General features: G+C 41.8%; 1 protein-coding gene across 1 annotated transcript in view; it reads left to right on the top strand.

Annotated features, from left to right (window-relative positions):
* Positions 1-1,166: 1,166 nt before the first annotated feature.
* mosmoa (modulator of smoothened a) overlaps positions 1,167-20,981 on the top strand; it is a 29,898-nt gene continuing 10,083 nt past the window's right edge. Inside the window, exons 1-2 of the mRNA XM_026165032.2 lie at positions 1,167-2,141; positions 17,425-17,637. Coding sequence (XP_026020817.1) covers positions 2,036-2,141; positions 17,425-17,637 — 319 coding nt within the window. The 5' untranslated portion in view covers positions 1,167-2,035. The remainder of the gene's footprint in view (positions 2,142-17,424; positions 17,638-20,981) is intronic.

Here is a 20,981-nt window from a genome sequence, read left to right as displayed (position 1 = left end):
GGCCTAAGCCATCTCTACTTCCTGAGATGACTGAGGTTGTTTAACATCTGCCAGCTCTCATCGTGCGCTCAACATTTTTCTGTAATTTAACAAATGCATTATTTTATGCCCCCCGTGTATTCTGTAAGGTGCCTATTAATGTGCAGGCTGACTTGTGTCTGTAAGATGAATAGTTGCACACAAGAGGTGGAGTTTGTGCAAAAAAGTAGCAGAAAGTTGTAATTATTTAGTGGAATATGTGATATTTAAATGAGAAACTTCCCTCTGGGCATGTTGTCCCTGCACACTCTAAGATAACTTGTACTTTCCATTCAGTAAATGGCTATGAAATCAAAAAGGAGAAAAAAAAAGATGAATCCTTTCTGCATCTAAATATTAAACATTTACAAAAGGGAGTCTAAGTCAACAGCAGTTATATAGTATTAATACCAATGCTGGTATTGGATTGATATTAGCGTGACAGGATCGATATAAGTTCACAAGGTCTTTTAGGCCAATTAAAATGTGAAAAATTAGCAGATGTTGTGTGCAGTTATACCTATTAAAACACTGAAATTTCTCAAATGAAAACCAGTGAGCAGTTTATTATGAAAGATCTTGTTTTTTCTCTTATTATTGGTCATTATTTAGACAAAAGTGTTTTTATAGGATTACTCGATTTGTGTTAAATATGTTATTTTTAGAAATGAAAAAAAAAAGTTCTTTTGTGTTGACTGTCAGGCATATTTTATTTATAGCCTTTGGGGCAATTAAGAGAAGTTGAGCCGCTTTGGAGACCTGCACAATTATATTCCAGGTCTCCAAAAAACAAAAAAAAAACCAGTTTCAAAATAAATGATAAGCTGAAAGGTGTTAACTAATTATTCTGGAAAATAAAAATCAGTGATTTAGTAATTACTAAAATATGTTCACAGTTTGCAAACAAATGATTCCTCTCATACATCATAAGCTGCCTATTATAGGCTAAAAGTATCAGTATCGGTATCGGCAGTACTCGCTCTGTGTTTACTTGGTATCGGTTCCATGCCAGCATTTGCAGGATCGCACAGCACTATTTTCAGGACAAAAGACCCCCAGTCTTCACACAGTATCGCGAGATACCTCCCCACCGAACGTGAAGACACCGAGGTGTGTGTGTATGTATGTATGTGTGTTTGTGACGCTGCGTGGGGGTGTCCGCCTGATGTCATTAAGCAGGAGGGGAGGTTGAGCTAGCGGTGGGCATACGGGTGGAAAGCATAACAATAACGTCCAGGCTAGGACTCACAGCGTTGCTTTTGGATTGAAATACGCAGTGTTTTAAACTCCGGGCTTCCCATCACCGTGGTCCGGAGCAGGAGAACACAGGAGTCGGGTAGAGGCTGGCAGGCTAACGGACCGAAAGCACCAGATGCTATTCCAGCGGAGAAGGAGAACGGGGTCCCAGCAGCAGCAGAGGGTGATGGGTTCTCGTTTCCCTGACGGGTAACAACAAACCTGAGCTAAAGACAGAAATAAACGCGGATATTGCCAAGTGAGGGGAGCTTTCTTCTGTTCTCCGGCACCTCCGTTTGTGTGACATTGTTCCTGAAATGCTAGCGCAGTTGCGGTCTCGGCCGTCGAGCAGCCTCTGGGCCGCAGCTCGGCACACCGAGCCCGAATCTGGGAAATAGCTAGCTAGCTGCCTGCTAGCCGCAGCTGTACCCCGATGCCGCTGCTGCTGCGGCTGCAGCTGTTAAAACGGATCCAAAAAACAACTCAAGCTGTTTGGGGGCTCGGTGCTGATTAAATTATCGTTTTACATTAGCGAGCTACAGCAAGCACTTGAGATGTGATGCTTTTGTGCCTCGTATTTGAGCCTTTTGTAGCTGGAGGCTTTCGCTTGGCTGACGCGAAGGAGCTAATGTTGCTGCAAAATGCACAGCAGAACCACAACAGCAGGCTCCTGTTGAAGGGGGCGAGGTTGGACTGATAACGGCCACGGTGTCTCTCAGCACCCCCGGAGTCACATTTTGGACATTTTCCCACGTCATTCACAGCTTTCTCGGCTGGCGACATGGATAAACTAACGATCATTTCGGGGTGTCTGTTTCTGGCAGCAGATATCTTTGCAATAGCCAGCATTGCAAACCCGGACTGGATCAACACCGGTGAATCAGCAGGTAAACAAGGCTGGCCATTTAAAGCACTTTTGTGGGAGTGTGTGCGTGTTCTGTCTTTACATTGCAGCAGTGTGTGCCATGAGGTGAGCTAAAGAAAGAAATATCCCATTGTGTGTGCAAGGGTTTCATCTGCAGCAGCATCTTTTGTCTTTCACAGCAGCAGCAGCAGCATTGTTTGTAAAGCTGATCGGTTTCATAATTGATTAATCAGCACTTTGGACCTCCGACATAGACTTGTCACTACTTGTTCTTTTCAATCAATCATTGAGCCTATATAGTGTCATAAATATGTCCATCATGAGATTGAGGGATGCTCCTGTGTACATCAATATCTACCTTGTTGACAGACAGCTGATGTTTGCATAGCAGTGGTTTATATTTAGTCATTTTTGTAGTGAATGTTTCCCTTTTTTATGACAAAAAGGAGAAATAAATAACAGAAAAACATTTTTTAACAATAGTGTGTCACATTGTTTTCCAAGCATAAAATCCACCTGCAAACAATTACATGAAATTCACAAAGAAAGTGCAAGATATTTGAAAAGCTAGAGCTGGAGACTGTTTCTTTAGGAAAGCTGTAGAACAGCTGGCTGATGAAATGGTGAGCTGAGTGTGTTTTTAAAAGTAATTTATCAAGGAAGAAAAGACAAATTATTGCTTGGACCACCTTGTAAAATCAGCCATGGATTCCTTTTTTTGATTTCAGCATCTATAAACTCAGCATCTTTAGATTAAAAAAAATCCAGTCATGTTATTGCTTGCATATTACTTTCAGACATTAAGAAGATTCATGAAGCACTAAAAGTAATCCTGAGTTAATGCACTTGACTTGACTTTTGAAGCGACCTCCGTGTGATCAGTCCCATAGCCAGCATGTTTATTTGTGGCGCTCTGGCTGATTTGGGATGGAAGCACGTGCTGTTCGGGCCGTTGACAGACAGCTGCTACTCTTTGTTCCCTCTGCAGGATGACAGCTTAGTAACTGGGTCATGGAGGGTTCATCATCCACCAGTACACATGCACACTGCGTTTGCTTGGTGGAATAACTAATCTGCAAAAAAAAAAAAGTCTTAATAGGATGCTGATGAAATGAGGACGTTGTCTACAGTGACTTCAGTTTGATCGAGCTGCGTAATTGGTCTCCAGTGCAGTTTAGTTCTGGACACTTTGTCTCAGTTCATCTATACTTAGCACACTGCAGCCACAAGAAGTGTGCATGGTGACTGCACGCTGAGATCTTCACTTCTGTACCTGCATGTGATGAAAGTTGAGCCATTGCTATATTTGAAGTGGAGGATTGTGATGAGTGTGGGCGTTGTTATTGGGGTGGATGTTGTACAGTGATCAGGTTCCCTGTTGCTGTCACTCTTCTCACTTCCCTTCACAGGTATCACATTTCTCTTTGATGACTGAGATATGGCCACTCTTGGATGGTTTTATGTGGCATGTGGGTGATAAACCACTCGTGTTCATCTTTTTCACATCTTTTAAATAGTTTTTTTTCTTGTCATTTTAATAATATATGAAGCATTTGAAATGCATAATAGGAGCTTGACGTAGGTTTACAATGAGTGTTAGTCAACGTTATGTAATGTCTTTTCAGTAGTTTCCCACAGATTTGAATTCTCTTTGTGAGGGTAGCACAGTTTTGTGAGTGTTTCAATGGAGGAGGGACAAGCACACTAAACAGTTCTGTTTATTAGGGCTCCTTGATTATGGTAAAAGTATGGTAATCATAATCTGAAGTATTTTGTTCAGTGTTGGGATTGCAGTTATTTACCATCATATAGGCGTTGGAAAAATGTAGCTTTAATCTGTTTGTCCACTTCGGGGTTGTGAGTGGGCTGGATTCTGTCTCAGCTGTCCGTAGGATGACAGGCAGGAATGCACCCTGGACAGGTCGCCAGTCTGTTGCAGGGCATTCATGCTCACATTTAATTCAGAATCCTCAATTAACCTAACCCATGCATGTCTTTGGACTGGGAGGAAGTCAGAGTGGCTGGAGAGAACCACCAACCAGACTGGATTCAGTACCAGGAACTTCTGGCTGTGATGTAACCTTGCTAACCACTACACCGTTGTGCTTCCTGCAATTTCTTTAGTCTTTTAATTATATTTCAACAAAACTAAAAATTCTACTTAAAGGCAAAATGAGCACATGATTGCAAAACAGTGTCATTTTCTGTAATCTGTAAAGACCACTTGCATAGGCTATTTTGTAGGTTCTATATAGATTCATTTCAGATGTGTGTATTAAGCTTTACTTGGATTGGATTGGTTGGATTTAGCAGCTTTAACAACTTAAGGAGTTATACTCCTTAAGTTTAGAATTTGTTTCTAACAAACCAAAATGTGGTTCTGTTTCTTAATATACTTTTCAACACCTTAAGGATGCTTATAACCAATATGTAGTTCAGTTTTATTTTTATGCATACATATAATTGAAGGCACTTTATATGGTAAGGTAACCTTGTAAGATATTAGAGATGGGACAATCAGGTGATCCTCTATGACTAGTAATTTGGCAACAGTGGGGTGGAAGAACCCCCTTTTAACAGGGAGACACATTCAGCAGAACCAGGCTCAGGAAGGGGGGACAATTTGCTGTTATCTATTGGGGTACAGAGAATAATACCAATAGAACCAATTGCAGTAGTCATGTAAATCCTGATATTATGGTTTAGAATGAGACAGTTATTCATTACCACAATGGTGTTATAATTAACTGCACATCACTATATCAAAGTGCATTATTCCTACTCTTTCACTATACCAACTACAAAAATGAACACACATGCATGCCGGCACTTTCAGTGTATGTGGGAAAACTGAACATGCTTGTCATCATAGACACAAATCAAACCCCTTTTAGCCCAGTGGTTCTCTGACTTCTTCTGCAGGCCCTCCCCTCTCAAAGATTAAAAAAAAATGTTCAAACTACTTTTTTCCATCCTTACAGTGAACCAATATAAACACACGCTTGCATTGCACATATAAAATTTCAGTGTGTGAAATTACTGGAAAAGGGAATGCAGAACAAATTGTATTGTAAAAGTGGTGTTTTACCTAGTTTGGCTTCATTCTTGCCCACACTAGGGATCATCATTTTTCATTGATTTTTCTCTGGGAACTATTTGACTATCCATCATTAACATCCTTCCAGGCACCAGTTAAAAATATTTTAGGCAGAAAATGGTCTCATGAAGAATTTTTTATTGTTATGTATAACTTGAGTGTTTGAAAGGCTCTGTGGTCTTTCAGCGTGTATGAGATATGCAGCATTACTTTTTGTGGTTTTTCTATTTCTATCTGACTTTTGGTGTTCGTTAATTTGCCTTAGGGCTACTTGTCATGCCTTAAGCAAACTTGTCCATGCCTTGCTAGCAGTGCAGAGCTTTCTTTAACATCAGTGCCTCACACTGATCCCTATACAGTGGGGCAAAAAAGTATTTGGTCAGCCACCGATTGTGCAAGTTCCCCCACTTAAAATGATGACAGAGGTCAGTAATTTGCACCAGAGGTACACTTCAACTGTGAGAGACAGAATGTGAAAAAAAAAAATCCATGAATCCACATGGTAGGATTTGTAAAGAATTTATTCGTAAATTAGGGTGGAAAATAAGTATTTGGTCACCTCAAACAAGGAAGATCTCTGGCTCTCACAGACCTGTAACGTCTTCTGTAAGAAGCTTTTCTGTCCCCCACTCGTTACCTGTATGAATGGCACCTGTTTGAACTCATCATCTGTATAAAAGACACCTGTCCACAGCCTCAAACAGTCAGACTCCAAACTCCGCCATGGCCAAGACCAAAGAGCTTTCGAAGGACACCAGGAAAAGTATTGTAGACCTGCACCAGACTGGGAAGAGTGAATCTGCAATAGGCAAGCAGCTTGGTGTGAAAAAATCAACTGTGGGAGCAATCATCAGAAAATGGAAGACATACAAGACCACTGATAATCTCCCTCGATCTGGGGCTCCACGCAAGATCTCATCCCGTGGGGTCAAAATGATCATGAGAACGGTGAGCAAAGATCCCAGAACCACACGGGGGGACCTGGTGAATGACCTGCAGAGAGCTGGGACCAAAGTAACAAAGGTCACCATCAGTAACACACTACAACGGCAGGGAATCAAATCCCGCAGTGCCAGACGTGTTCCGCTGCTGAAGCCAGTGCATGTCCAGGCCCGTCTGAAGTTTGCCAGAGAGCACATGGATGATACAGCAGAGGATTGGGAGAATGTCATGTGGTCAGATGAAACCAAAGTAGAACGTTTTGGTATAAACTCAACTCGTCGTGTTTGGAGGAAGAAGAATACTGAGTTGCATCCCAAGAACACCATACCTACTGTGAAGCATGGGGGTGGAAACATCATGCTATGGGGCTGTTTTTCTGCCAAGGGGACAGGACGACTGATCCGTGTTAAGGACAGAATGAATGGGGCCATGTATCGTGAGATTTTGAGCCAAAACCTCCTTCCATCAGTGAGAACTTTGAAGATGAAACGAGGCTGGGTCTTCCAACATGACAATGATCCAAAACACACCGCCCGGGCAACAAAGGAGTGGCTCCGTAAGAAGCATTTGAAAGTCCTGGAGTGGCCTAGCCAGTCTCCAGACCTCAACCCCATAGAAAATCTGTGGCGGGAGTTGAAAGTCCATGTTGCTCGGCGACAGCCCCAAAACATCACTGCTCTCGAGAAGATCTGCATGGAGGAATGGGCCAAAATACCAGCTACTGTGTGTGCAAACCTGGTAAAGACCTATAGTAAACGTTTGACCTCTGTTATTGCCAACAAAGGTTATGTTACAAAGTATTGAGTTGTATTTTTGTTATTGACCAAATACTTGTTTTCCACCCTGATTTACGAATAAATTCTTTACAAATCCTACCATGTGGATTCATGGATTTTTTTTTTTTTTTTTTCACATTCTGTCTCTCACAGTTGAAGTGTACCTCTGGTGCAAATTACTGACCTCTGTCATCATTTTAGGTGGGGAACTTGCACAATCGGTGGCTGACTAAATACTTTTTTGCCCCACTGTATATAACTACAGGACCTCCCAGGAGTCTAAACCATTGCCTTCCTATTTTCAAAAAAAACCTGGACAAACTAAATATTTTTGGACAGCACTACTATGCAAATGAGACAAAAATGTAAGATCTTCTAGTAGCTTCACACAGCCATAACCTTTCATTTATGTATTTAAAAAAACAAAAAGAGAGAAAGAAAGACCTGAGTTTATCAGTGTATTGTGAGCTGTTGCCATTAATTGGTCTACCTCGTACAATACCTTGTGGCATTATTTGAATCTAAGGAGTGAGAATCCCTGATAACTCCTCACATTCCAGCCAGCTGTGTCCTTCAGCTTTGTTGTTGTCTTATCCGAAAGCTCAGTGCTTCCCTTAAAGGACCTCGGCTTGCCATCTTTAGTGTATTTGTACTCGGAGCACTGAGAAACGGTCGCATTGACCTTTCTCAAGACATATGGAAGTTTTGCCTCCGTCTGTCGTGTGAAGGCATGATGAATAAGCGACTTAACATGTCCTCAGAAAATCATTTGGCACAGATTGCCTCTTCTTGTTATTGCCTGCAGTGATTGCAGTTGGGTTTGGTTCACGTAAAGACAACCCCCCTGTAAAAGTGCCCAGTACGAGGGTGACCACTGTTCTCCCTCAGCACTGCAGACAGAGAGAGTGGATCCTTGACTTTGTCCTCATCTCAGTGTGATATTCTCAGGCCGTAACAGCAGAGGCTGATTTCCTGCAACGAGCTTGAAGACAAAGCCATTGTTACAGCAATGTCAGACACAAACTGTGACTCTCAAGAGCTCCGCCAACGACTGCCCTCCTGCAGATACTCGTCACTACAGTGGATGTCTTTCTCTTGAGCCTGAGTAACCTCTGAAAGAGTGTGTGCAACTCGCACTTAAAAATGCATAACACCTCTGTGGTTCAGGATGCCGGATCCAAAGCCGTTGATGACATACGTACCATCGTTTTTAACTTTAATTTCAGTCTCAAACCTTAAAGGCAACCACTTCACAAAATCAATTTTGTACAAGTGCTCTTGTCAGTAGAGCGCACCAACACTTACCGTTCCAACAAAACTCTTTCCTGAGATTACTTTGGATGTGTTTTATTGCATGCAGTTAGCTACTGAATGAGCTGAAATAAACAAAAAGTCCTGTTGATGTGCTCAGAAGGCGGTAGTAATGACTTATCAAGACTCTTCAAGTAAGTTCCTGACACATGCATTTACGTTTTTATCATCATCACTTATTGTAAATAACCTACCCACTACAGGAATTTTCCATTTAAGCATGAGATGTTTATATTACCCCTAAGTGCCTGCTAGTCAGTATCACTTATGTAATAATAAACAGACAAATTTATTTTCGACTGCATCAGCTCTAATATGCTTCTGTGGGTTTTGATTGTGCTCGAAAATCTAAATGGACTATGTTTAGAGGAGTTAATGATGGTTTAAAGTGGACTGATTTCAGCAACTTGCAAAAAAAATCACGAAAAAAAGATTGTAAAACCACAAACAATTACATAACACTGAAAGGCTACAGCAATGCTTGGCAAAATTACAGTATAGTGAGTCAAGTGCCGAAGAACTGCTGCTGTAATTCTGACAATACCTAAAATAGATGAAATGAGAGACTATTAAATCCTGTTATTTTAGGTGTCTCTTTTCAAAGCACAAGGGCACACAGTGTCATTGATACAGAGCAACTGAAACCGGTCTGTCCCATTCTCCAGTTACAGGGCTGCAGTGCCAGCAGATTTGACCTGCAGTTTACCTGAAATGTTGGAAGGACACAAACACAGCTGCAGAGGTGGGAGATGTGACCATGCTCACCACCTTCAGGCACCGAATGTGTAGTCTTGAGGCATATAACTGAAGGCGATACATTTTTTGTAAACAAGGATCTACATGGCTACTTATTCTTTTATAATTTAATGACCTGCTTCCTGGAGAAATTGACGTGGTAACTCATTAACAATTAAAGTGTATATATAGGATGCGGCAGCTTCATTTCTTGTTCAAGTGACTTGTTTCACAAAACTTTACATAAACTTTTTTTGATGATGACAGCTGAGGTGTGCTGCAAAGCAGCAGCACCCTATAAATTACATCACAGCCCTGATCAGTTCACGGCCTTTAAGCTATGTCCATACAGGAAGTGATTCACAGTAGCGTGGAGGACCATTAGACATCTTTAAGAGACTACATGCAACTGCAAAAAAACCCCAAAACGTTAGCAATATGAAGTGAGCAATTAAAGTGACTACTAGTGACAGTGCAGAATACTGGTGATTGACATATGACCTTGTACTAAATACATTAGAGGGTTACCTTGGCAACCAGAGTCTGCAGTATCCAACTGTCACCTTGGCATCGCTCCCTTTGTGCACACAGCTTTTCTTTCTCCCCCAAAAAAACTATGTCGTCTCTTACGCCATAACCTTATACTTAATCTGACATGCACCTAACTCATTTAACTACACACTGGGTTGCCGCAGCCCACAACGACTGAATGATGTGGAAGGTAACTGCAGGAGGTTAAAAAGGGGTTTCCAGTTGAGTGATGACGTACATTTCCTGCAGAAAAATACGCCAAATTAAAAGTAAAAGGTGCCTCTTTTGAGATGTGGTGGTTGCAGCAGTAAGACGCAACTTTTACTTTTGCTCTTTTCAGCTTTGCTACAGCTTGGAGAGTGTCTGGGGACAAGTCACCGTAATTGCAAGCTATGGGCGGCAGCGGCCAAAGCAATCCAAAGAGGTTTTTGGTGCAGCACTGTGTACTCTTTTGCAACCAGTTTGACCTGACAACTACAACAACCAGCAGGTGTTTTCCTAGCAACTGGTAGTTATCAGGGAGTCAGTGATTGGTCTCTGGGGCCTTGGGTCCTTCTGGTTAAAAGTCAAAATGATTCCAAATAATAAAAACACACTAGCAATCACTTATTGGTGGGCTGATGGTGTCCTTTTTATATTACTGAGCGTTTAGTAAATGTTTTATTTTTTTAATTATTTAAATTCTTTTAAATTTACTTTGGATGGTAAGGTTTGTCCATTTAACATACAGTCATTGTTGACTGTGGTAGTGAGGAAGGTCTTCATGAAAACTGCTTTGTCAGGCTGGTGTTTAAGTTTGGGGATTTATGTAATTTACTCTAATTTCTCTCTCTCTCTTTTGTTTTTTTTTTTGTTTAGTTTTTTTGCAGCTACGAGCATCGTTTTATATTTTGACAAGTGTTTTTCTCTTTGTTTACGCTTTGGGTCATACGTTTTCATTCATGTCAGTGTTTGTATCCCATTTGTCGTTGGTTTGCCTTGGTTTACATGTGCGTTTGGGCCGCACACAGCTGTGCTCCACTGCCCCTGCATGTAAGTGGGCACTGGAAAAGCCTCCAGCAGCAGCAGCAGCTGTTGACTGCCTTGACTTGCCTATTTGACGCCCACCACAGTTCAGAGGCCTGTTTGACTCATCCCTCCAGAGCTTACAAACATCAGCTCCCCCTGTGCTCTACTAATGACAGCATCATCATGCTGAAGATAAGCAGACACAGCGCTCATTTCCTCTCATTTGGCCCGAGACATGGTGAGAGGAGTGTTTTGATCATAGCGAGCACAGAGCTGACTGCGGGGTAACAGGGCGTGATGGGAGCGTGAATGTAAGCAGGGCATCAAATGGAGAATTGGCCCATTATTTTCCTCTAATGAAAGAGGGCAAAAGCCACGTGAGAATTGTTGGCGTTTGATTTATGCCTGTTTCTAGCAGGGCGAGGATGTGTTCACGTTACAGCTTGTGAATGTTTGCTCCATCTTGTATTCACTTTTAATTGAAGTATGTAGTGTGACTCATGAATTCGAGCCTCTGTTTCCTGTCTGGGTGTAATCATCTTCTAGTTCCGGTGGGCTCTGACTTGAGAGCCCACCAGGCTGTCTTGCTGTGATGTGCTTAATCAGCCGAAAGAAACGCACATGCACTCGCTATGTGGCACAAAAACTACAGCTGCTCAGGCTTCGTTCTTAGACTGCGATCTCTCTGCTCAGCATTATTTATGACCCCCCCAGCAGAACTGTGACTTTTTGGCACCGGTTTTAAAGAAAGTTTAATGTGACTTTACCTTCCTATAGCACCTTCAAGTTGTTTAATCCTCACTCTGACCTGTTCTTATCTTGGCTTTGCAGCTATCTACTTACTTAGGTAGATAGCTGCTTCTTTTTTTTTGTAATTATTACTATGTCATCTTTTAGTATTAGTAGTGGACGATCCCCTTTGCTCTTATTTTGAAAGTTTAGCCTCTGCTAGCCAGTCCTAGCCATTATAGCTAATATATTCAGAATATGTGAGACACTCAAATCTCCTGTTCCACCATCTTGGACTCCATCTGTAGACAGTAGTCCTTGTTCTGTACAGGAGAATTATTGGGAACTAACAAGAACCTTGAGCAAGTGGAGAACAGTTCATGTGCTGCTCCACAGAGGAGAACAAGGACTCTTTAAATGCATTTATTTATTTTTTGACTTGCTGTCTAGGTCATGTGGAAACATTGCTTTGGATGAAAAGAGCCTTAGGTCTGATTAGTGGTTTCCACAGCTGCCAAAGCTGAACTACTGTGTCACATTTCTTTTAACATCAAACGCACACAAAAAAAACCACAAAACCTTCGAGTTGAAGTTGCAGATATGCTGGCTGTAACAGCCAAGAACCGTTGTTTGCAGAACTTTTTGACATGGACTAAATCAACTAGTTTTTCAACCACAAGATTGATTGAAGTTGATGTACTCAGCATCACAATATAGGGCACGTAGACCCACGCTGCAGCAGGTTAGTTTTTTGCTGAACCCAGATCAGCTCTTGACTTCAAAAGGAGGCCTAGTGTACTTAATTCCAGCTCCATTTTCCATAAGCTCTGTTAGCAAAGCTTTGCATTGTTCACAACTCACAGCGATCCTTATTTGTGTTGGTGCCGCTCGTCAGTTGATCCACCTGAAATTTGCAGCGGTTTCTTGTTGGTGTGTTTGGACAAAGTTTGAGGTAGAACATCATGTGGTATCTTCAGAAAAAAGCTGCGCAACACGTTGTTGCTTTATAACCGTTAAAGTTTAAACTAGAACAGTTTGTGCGCCTGTTTGTTGAATTGTTTACCTGTGTCCATGTACCATTGCGTGCCTGCCTGCTGTAGGGCAGAAATTCCACAGAGAGCTTGTGAAACAGCAGGAGGCCAGAGGATCCTGGGGAAATGGTCGTAAACCGGTGCCATTAAGATGTGCTATCAAACGTTGGCCTAATGCTCTGCTGTTCACAGCACCAGTCCTCACTCACCTTCTGTTCTTTAATTTGTTCAAGGTTACTCTATAATAGTGAACTGACTTGAGGAATAGACTGTTGAGTAAGCTGTGAGCCATTCAGGTGCCAGTTTTGTCATAAACCCCGACCTCCTGCTTTTCTTCTTCTTCTTCTTTTCGCTGTTATTACGTAAGTGTTCTGCACAGTGAGAACTAAATTGCCAAAGCAATAAGGCAGACTGCGGGGTAAAATTGAAGGCAGAAAACAACATTTTTACTTGGTGGAATGAGGCATATGTTTCATCGGTGGTGTTCCAGTGTGGATACCTCTCTCTCTGGAGCTGTGAGTTTTATAATGCAACACTTAAAGACTCCAGAGGCGTTTCTTTTGAGCCACTGGCATTGTTTGTGTGGGCTGGGCTGTGTTTGGTTGTTGGCGTAAAAGCTATGCTTTCGTTTGCTGTTAAAAAGGGTACAGGATTTCCTCTGCACAGCCTGCAGAGCTTACTACGCCCCCAGGGTCAACAAGAGCACTTCCCTCACACAGGCTGTTTGGATTCAAGCACTTAAGCATCATATATTTAATATGTACCAAGGTTATAAAATGTCTAGATTTGGGTGCCAGACGAACAAAGTGCCACACTTGACCTTCTGAAATTCCAGCTTGCATACTTGTCTCACGCTCGCGTCCACCCACCTGCCGAGCCACAGTTGAACTTTTATGATGTCGCCCACACAGCCTTGCCTTTTCACTGAATGGGGTTATTTTGTGGTCAGTGTTTACCACTGCTTTATTTTTCTTTTCTCAGATTATGTCCTAAAACAGCAGAGAAAATTATCGTAGTATTATTCTGAGCATACTTTTCACCACCAGAGCTTCAGCTAACAATTACTTAACTTTCTTTTAGCAGTTTTACATATACAAATGGTGTTTTTATTTACTCTCTAGAGATTTGGCCTACAGTGGTGCTCTGAAGTTCACGGTTACTTTTTGGAGGAAGTTTTACAAAGACATGAACGAGAGACACGGCACACAAATAATCCTGAAGAAAAATCTGTGGCAGAACTCTGAGCCAGGCAACCACCGAACTGGCAAACCCATACTGAGGCTTTTGTATTTATTTTAGTAAAGATGTAACTGTGATTATTGTATTGTTGGCTTACTGTAGCCATAATGAGCTAGGAACACTGATCAGGGCTTGGGAGGTAGAATGTGCCATCTACTAAACGGAAGGCCAGTTGTTTGATTTCAGGCACCTCCAGTCGACACGTGAAAGTGTCCTTGGGCAAAAACATGAAGTGTGAGTGTGTGCATGATTGTTATAAATCCCTTTAAGGCACTGATTAAAGTGCTTTATCAGTTTATTTGTTAAAAAGCAAAAAAAAGTAAACTACACAATTATTTTGTCCATGTTGCAGAAAGTTAAATCTCAGTGTTTGCTGTTTTATGCGGGGGGGGAAATCATTATTTTCACCAAAACAGTCATTTTTTCCAGAAACCCAACTCGCAGAAAAACCCACCGAAAGCTGTTTGGATGACTTAAATCGAAAGACGTCTCAGTGTTGTCTGTTATTTGTAAAGGTGTTGGCGGACAAAGAGTGCTCACAGGGAAGAACAAATATTATTTCACTTCCTTTTGAAGTACTTTTTCCTGGCTCATAATTGGTCTTTAGGGGGGGTGACTACACATGAAAGCATGATTGGTCCACATAGTTGCAGGAACCGTGCTGCCTTATTTTGTAAAATTCCTGTTATTTCTGGCCATTTAATAAATAAATATGTATTTTATGCTTGAGTAAATGAAACCCTTCTGATTTTTTTTCTTAGTGCAAAGCCAAAACCTCTCTCGGAGGTTTCTTTGGGTATTTTTTTTTCTTTTTATTTTTTGCTGGATGCTGGCAAAACCCTGCTTGTCTGATTTCTGATGAGCTGTCAGCTTTCTAAACACATCCCCGTTCAGTTATTTACACATGGAAGAAATTACACGACAGCTCATCACGTTATGCCAGTGTGCACTATCCTCTGATGAAACCCCACCCTGAATCCCCCTCCACCCCACAAGTCTTTCCAGATAGACACTACTTAGCCCTGCAGTCTGTCGTCTGCCCTGAACCTGTGATCAGCAAAGACCTGAGCAGTGTGACGCTGTTCTGCTTACTCAGGTAGAAAATCCCCTCGAGGATGTGCTTTTAATTGAATGGTGTCTCCAAAGTGGCTGTACTGCTGGAGCATGATCCCGCTCTGAGTACTGGCCTTCACACTCTGGCAGAGGTTTGCTAATGACTCAGCCTGAGGAGCTAATCCATTTGTCTCCCATGCCTGATCAAAGATGGATAGGTACTGTGGAACATTAGGCGATGTCATGTTTCTGATAGCAGATGTGCACTACTTAAAGTCTCTGGGCTCTAATTGTGTGTAGAAGACGAAAGATGGAGAGGGTGGATTTAAAGAGTAGGTATATTTTCTAGTCTTTAAATAAACTTATTCATATTCGACACAGTGGGTAGCTCTGTATGTTTGATATTTTTTTTCCTCATATTTTTGCACTGAATGCCCTTCCAATGCAATCCCAAAGGGATTTCTGGGGATCTTTTGCTTGTTTGCCGATTGTGTGATATTGAGTGTTTTAAAGCGGCTCAAAATTTGTCTGATATTATTCCAGTTTCTTACAGCGTGTCTGCGATTAGCAACAAACCTGTGTGGGATACATCCAGTAATTGGCTGGATTGATTTAGTCTTCACCCTCTCTGCTTGAGTGTGAAAATGCAAGAAAAAAAACGTTGGCCACTTAAATAATTGGGCCCACCAGTGTGAAGAAAGTTAGTCCTTGTTTCATTTTCGTGGGTGAATTAGTGACATTTTAAGGATTTATGTTTTTTTTCCTCTCATCGTCCCTTCACCTGTTCCTTGTTCACTGTGTTCTCAGTTTACCTGCGTCACATTTTCCTCTGCAGTCAGTGATGGAGGCACTTACAGTATTTGTTACTTCTTTACTGATTACTGTCTTTACTTTCTTTTTTCTCAACTTTTTTACCTGTGGTTTCGGTCCTTCTTCTTACTGGGACTTCTAGAGGCACAGTTACTGGAGATCTATGCTTCAGCATTAAATTTACACCCTAACTGCCAGTGCTGTGCAATACTACAAATTTTGGTGTTGATCCATTACCAGCACAGCCAACATTGCCGATACAGATACAAATACTGATACTCCTATATAGGGATGGGTATCGTTTAGGTTTTATCCGATACCGGTGCCAAATCGGTACTTTTGAAACGGTGCCGGTGCTCAAACGGTGCTCAAACCGGTGCTTAAAGAATGGAGAACACAAAATTAGTCCAAAAACCTCTCATGTTCAGCTGGTTTTTTGTAAAAAGATAACAATGTTAGGCTTTTCTGCAGCTATGGGGCATATATGGTATCACTCTTGGCTGGAAGCAGTGCTTAAACAATGGAAAAAAAACACAAACTTTGTCCAAAAACCTCTCATGTTTAACTGTTTTCCACTTTTTCTTTGGTCATTTTAGCCTTTTTGGCCAGGGTGCAGGGAGTATCTGCCATCAAACAAGAGGACAGCCGCATGTAGCTATGATGATGTTTGCTAGTTCACCTTACCTGCATTAATGTAATAACGTGGTTAGCCCTACTCAATTACAATTAAATTACACACGAATAACATTAAGCTACTCATCCAGAGAAGAACGGCTGCTGCTGCATCATCATCCGTCATCATTTCTGCTACACTGGCAGGGCTAGGGGCCAGGACTCTACTCTTCGGGTTTTTGGGGGATGTTGCACACTCCGGGTCCAATAACAAGCACCACACCCGCAGTAGATGTGCTCAGTGTGAGGTCTCGCAGCAAGCTATCAAATACGGCGCATTTCTCGGCTTTTAAAAAAAACGCTAAGCGTCGCCAGGTGTTTCATCGGATTCGAGGTGTTACCTCCTTTGACAGTATCACAGTATCAGCTTAAAGCACTTGTTGCAGGCTGCTGAGTTTGCATATTTTGCTGTGAAGTACAGCCAGACTTTTGACCGCTTTGCCTTGGGCACTTTTAATCTGTAGCTCTGCTCTAAAAGAACGTACGTACGTACCTGGCCCCGCTTACTATCCTTGGAAACGTAAAATGATTGGCTAGAAGTGTATCACAGCTCAGGAAAAAAAAGCACCGAAATGTGCACTGCTTTTCGGTCTGGTTACTACCGTTTATGTCAGAACCGGTACCCATCCCTACTCCTATATGTAGGGGGGAGAAGTGTCTTGATTAATGAGATGAATTGTCATCAATTTGCAAATTCTGAGCATATTTTAATGATTACTAAATCAAAATAATTTTTGCTTTCCACAATAATTAGTTAATACAACAAAACACCTTTTCAGCTTTTTGTGTATTTTGAAACAGATCCTCTTGCACTAGTATCGATCCAATACAGATACCAGCATTGGCACTATCGATATTTGTCAATCCACCCACCTCTACTAACTGCAAACCTCTCTGAAACCCTGTGCTGTCAATGTAACTAAATGCCAGTTTGATGTATCATCCACTTCTATAGCTTATACCATAGCCTCTATGAAGATTCACCACAGAAGTCTGAATCAGGACTTAGTGGGTCTGTGAGGTCAGGTTTCCACGTCATTTATCATTTATTGCTGTATGTGAATGACAGTAGCTGTAATTTCCTGTTGGCTTATTTACAGATTACATCCTCTTTATGCTGGAAGTGGGAAATGAAGTCTGCAGTGTGTCTCTGTCTCCCTCCTAACTGCAACCCTGCTGTGCGAGTGATTAGCAGTGGAGCTGAAACCTTTCCCCCTCCCATAGCTTTGTAATATATTTTTGGATTCGTTAAGAGTCCTGATGCAGATCATCTGAAAACGGCAAATACTTTTGTTTCATTTTATTTATTTATTTGTGTGAGGAGGGCGACTTAAAATGTCTGCTTCACTGACCCTCGTCGTCTTTCTGCAGGAGCCCTCACGGTCGGACTGGTCCGACAATGTCAAACGATCCACGGACGAGACCGGACTTGTATCCCACCAAGGCTGCCCCCAGAGTGGGTCACCACACTGTTCTTCATCATCATGGGCATCATCTCCCTCACAGTCACCTGTGGACTGCTGGTGGCATCACACTGGCGCAGAGAAGCCACCAAATATGCCCGCTGGATCGCCTTCACTGGCAGTAAGTGAACATTTTCCCTGAAACTGATGAGACGACCTTTAGAAATTCCCCTTCACCACACCACGTCAGTATATTTATGCATCTATGCAGAGCAGTGAATAATAAAATGGGAGGAGGTTAGGTTGAATCGATGTAGAAATTTGGTTTTAGCCGAGTCTTGCACATCCTCATTTACATGTGTGATAATGTGCACGGCAACAGAAACATCCGAGGCTACGCACAGGATATCAGTCAGTTTGTGTTTTTCAGAGTGATGCGAGGACCTGCGTGTGGGCGTGTGTGTGTGTGTTTTGTTGCATTTGCACATTTATGAGAATTATTTTATTTTTTATTTTGTTGCATTCTTGTCGATTATGCTTTCTCCCTGAAGCCGATATTGAGTTATGCAGTTTGTCTGGTACTTGAGTGGGTGGCCTATGTGCCACGGCAATTTTTTTTTTTTTTTTTTTTTTTTTTTTAAATCTCCCTCTTTGCCTTGAAATCGCAGCTCCTCTGCCCCCCCCCCCCCCCCCCCCCCCCGGACATGATTTTTGTAAAGGTACGCTTCCACCATTCGATAAGAACTTCCATCTCGCGTACTGACTGTGTCTGGGCTGGTTTCGTAAGGCTGTGTAGGAGGGTGGCATTTGATTGGTCAGACAAAGACAAACCTGAACGTACTCGTACAGATGCAGCAGTGGTATGTGAAGTCACAATGCCCTGCAAAAATTGTTTGAAAGCCTGTGTATTTCTTTTTCTCTCTCCATAAACATTGAAGTTTCTTTTGCCTGCCTGGCCGATTGCAGATTCATATTTTTTATTTTTACTTTTTTTTTTCCTGATCATGTGATGAATCACTGCTTTTCAGAATCCCGATTTTCTTTTATTTATTAATTTTTTTAAATTAATTTATTTTTTCCCCCGCTACACAAACTGCCTGTCCACTAATCACAAAACAGTGTTACATGCTAAAATGAAAGCAGTCGAGTCATTGTTTAACGACTGTACTCAAAGGAAAGTAAGAGCGTTGCCATGGCAATTGTGAGCAGTTGTTACCCCCCTCCACACCACCCTCCTCCCTTCCCATGTACAGCTTCTGCTGGGCATATTAGACAAGAGGTATATTTTTAGTTCAGCTTTAAAGCATGAAAACGTTTACCAGCAAGGAAATAAATGAGGGGAAAAAAGGTTGGAGGAGGAAAAGACTTGTGATCTATTTGAGAGATGAAGCTACGCCTGTGGCAACAGAGGGAAAAGTGATAGAAAAGCATCACTTTTTCTATTTTTAGTACCCCCATTAGTTGGCACTTTAGAGACTGATGGTCTACCTGGGATTCTCTTGTAACTCTTGAGCGGGTAAGGTGGATGAAAAGGGGAGAAAAGTGCTTGATGTTGCTGAATTTTTGCTGTGACGTCTAAAATATTTCATGTGGCTGAGAGAAGGGGGGGAGGGGGGTTAAGTGAGAAAAAAAACTGGTGTGATGGTAAAGATGGCAAGCTGAGCGAGTAATCTTGTTTTTAGACATAAAGTGAGAGGTTGTTGCCCATGTAAGGATGCAAATCGAAAGAGAGGAATAAAGTGAAGCTGGTAGCAAGAAGGCAGGGCTGGTTCATTTTGGGCAAAACAGGTGATGAAGGTTGAGAGGAGGTGGGCAGTGTGTAGTGTTACTGGCTCCAGGCCATCGGGACTTGAATGGACAGCTTTGTGTAACTGGCACAGGCCCGCCTCTGTGTATCGCTGTGTGCACACCAGCAGCGTTTTCCCCCAAAATATGAAGGTCATCTGTGGGGGTGGAGTGGATGCAGAGTTATAGAAAATGTCATTGTGAAGATTCGTTAACAGTAACTGCAAACCATTCGCTAATTAATGAAGTTAGAAAATGAACAAAGCAGCCTTTTCTCTCTCTTTGGATACTATTTACAGCTTCTTCTTTTTTTTTTTTACCACTTTAAACAGAATCATTCTTCTAGATTTAACACTGAACTGGTTTCCATGGATGCCAACTTTATTAAATAGCCTATTGATCCTTTTTTTTTATTGTGTTTGTTTTGCAAGAGAAGCCACCCAGATCCTGCAAATTTTGAATTAAAAATCTGTGATCCATCCTGAGAAAAGTGAGTCAAGGCATCAATGTCGTGTTTCAAATATGTGAGTTGAGGGGAAAAAAAGAGGAAATCTTGTGTTCTTTCTTAAAGGGGGTTAAACTGCTGCTTATGGTCCTTCTCTGGGTAGTTGCACATTTATGTGATTCAGGTTTATGAGTTGCAATGTCAGAGCTGAATTGTGTTGTGTCTAACTGATTAAAACGTAATCTGTGACTACTGCTGGTGCACAATAAGAGATACTGTTTAAAGACCTGAATTTTTTTAAAAACCCCAAAAACATCAGCACTCAGGAGAGTCAGAGACTACCAGCAACATAAAGCAGTAGTGCTCACACTGGTGGTATGCCTGCTGGTGGAGCACTGAAGCATTTCTGATGTGGACACATGTTTCCAGGGGTAAAACTGCAGAGCACAAGAAGTTATTAGAATCTGATTGCTGAAGGAAGAACCACCAAACAAGCTTAATGGAATCAAAATTCAGGTTTGATTTATTCAGGCAGTCCTATCTGAAAAACTAGCATGTGCTTATACTCCCTATACAACAGTTCAACTGAAACATTTCACAGAAAGAGCTACTAAATTATCCTTTTAGAGCCCAAAAGATGATGCACTATATTGCCAAAATTATTCTCTCATCTGTCTTCACACACATATGAACTTGAGAGACCAAGTCTTGTTATGCCGAAACATTACGAGTTCCTTTCACTGGAAGTAAGGGGCTGAGCCCAACTCCTGGAAAGACAACCACACAAAATCTCCCCTCCACCAAAGTTTACACGAGCAGTGAGACTCGTCCATCAGGCGGCATCCTATCATGGTACCACGCTGGAAAATAAGAGACACTCATTCTCTCAGGAATGTTTGTTGAAGCAGTCTGCGTGCTTAGCTTCTTGATTTTATAGACATGTGGTCATGGAACTGATTTGAACACCTGAATTCAATGATTTTAATGAGTGAGTGAATACTTATGGAAATATAGAGTATATGCTGTGCATGAAATCTTCGTTATCTGCTGTTTGGTTGGCTCAACTCGTGCTGCCTGCTTCTAAATGACCTCTAACTTATCTTTGCAGTATCTTGTTATTTAAATCTGTCACATTTCTGATGCAAAGAGTCATCTGTTAATGAGCAGCATCGGTCTCTTTAGTGATACACTAACAAGCAAGTGCAGCTCTCATAGTTGCTGTTAGTGGTTACTGCTGCAGATTAGACTTGTATATTAGATCGTCTGGATTTATTAACACTTCAGTCTACAGCATG

The sequence above is a fragment of the Astatotilapia calliptera genome, chromosome 4, assembly GCF_964374335.1.
Source record: "Astatotilapia calliptera chromosome 4, fAstCal68.1, whole genome shotgun sequence".
Lineage (NCBI taxonomy): Eukaryota > Metazoa > Chordata > Actinopteri > Cichliformes > Cichlidae > Astatotilapia > Astatotilapia calliptera.
The sequence above is the reverse complement of the archived record's forward strand: the minus strand, read 5'-3'. Positions and strand labels throughout refer to the sequence as shown.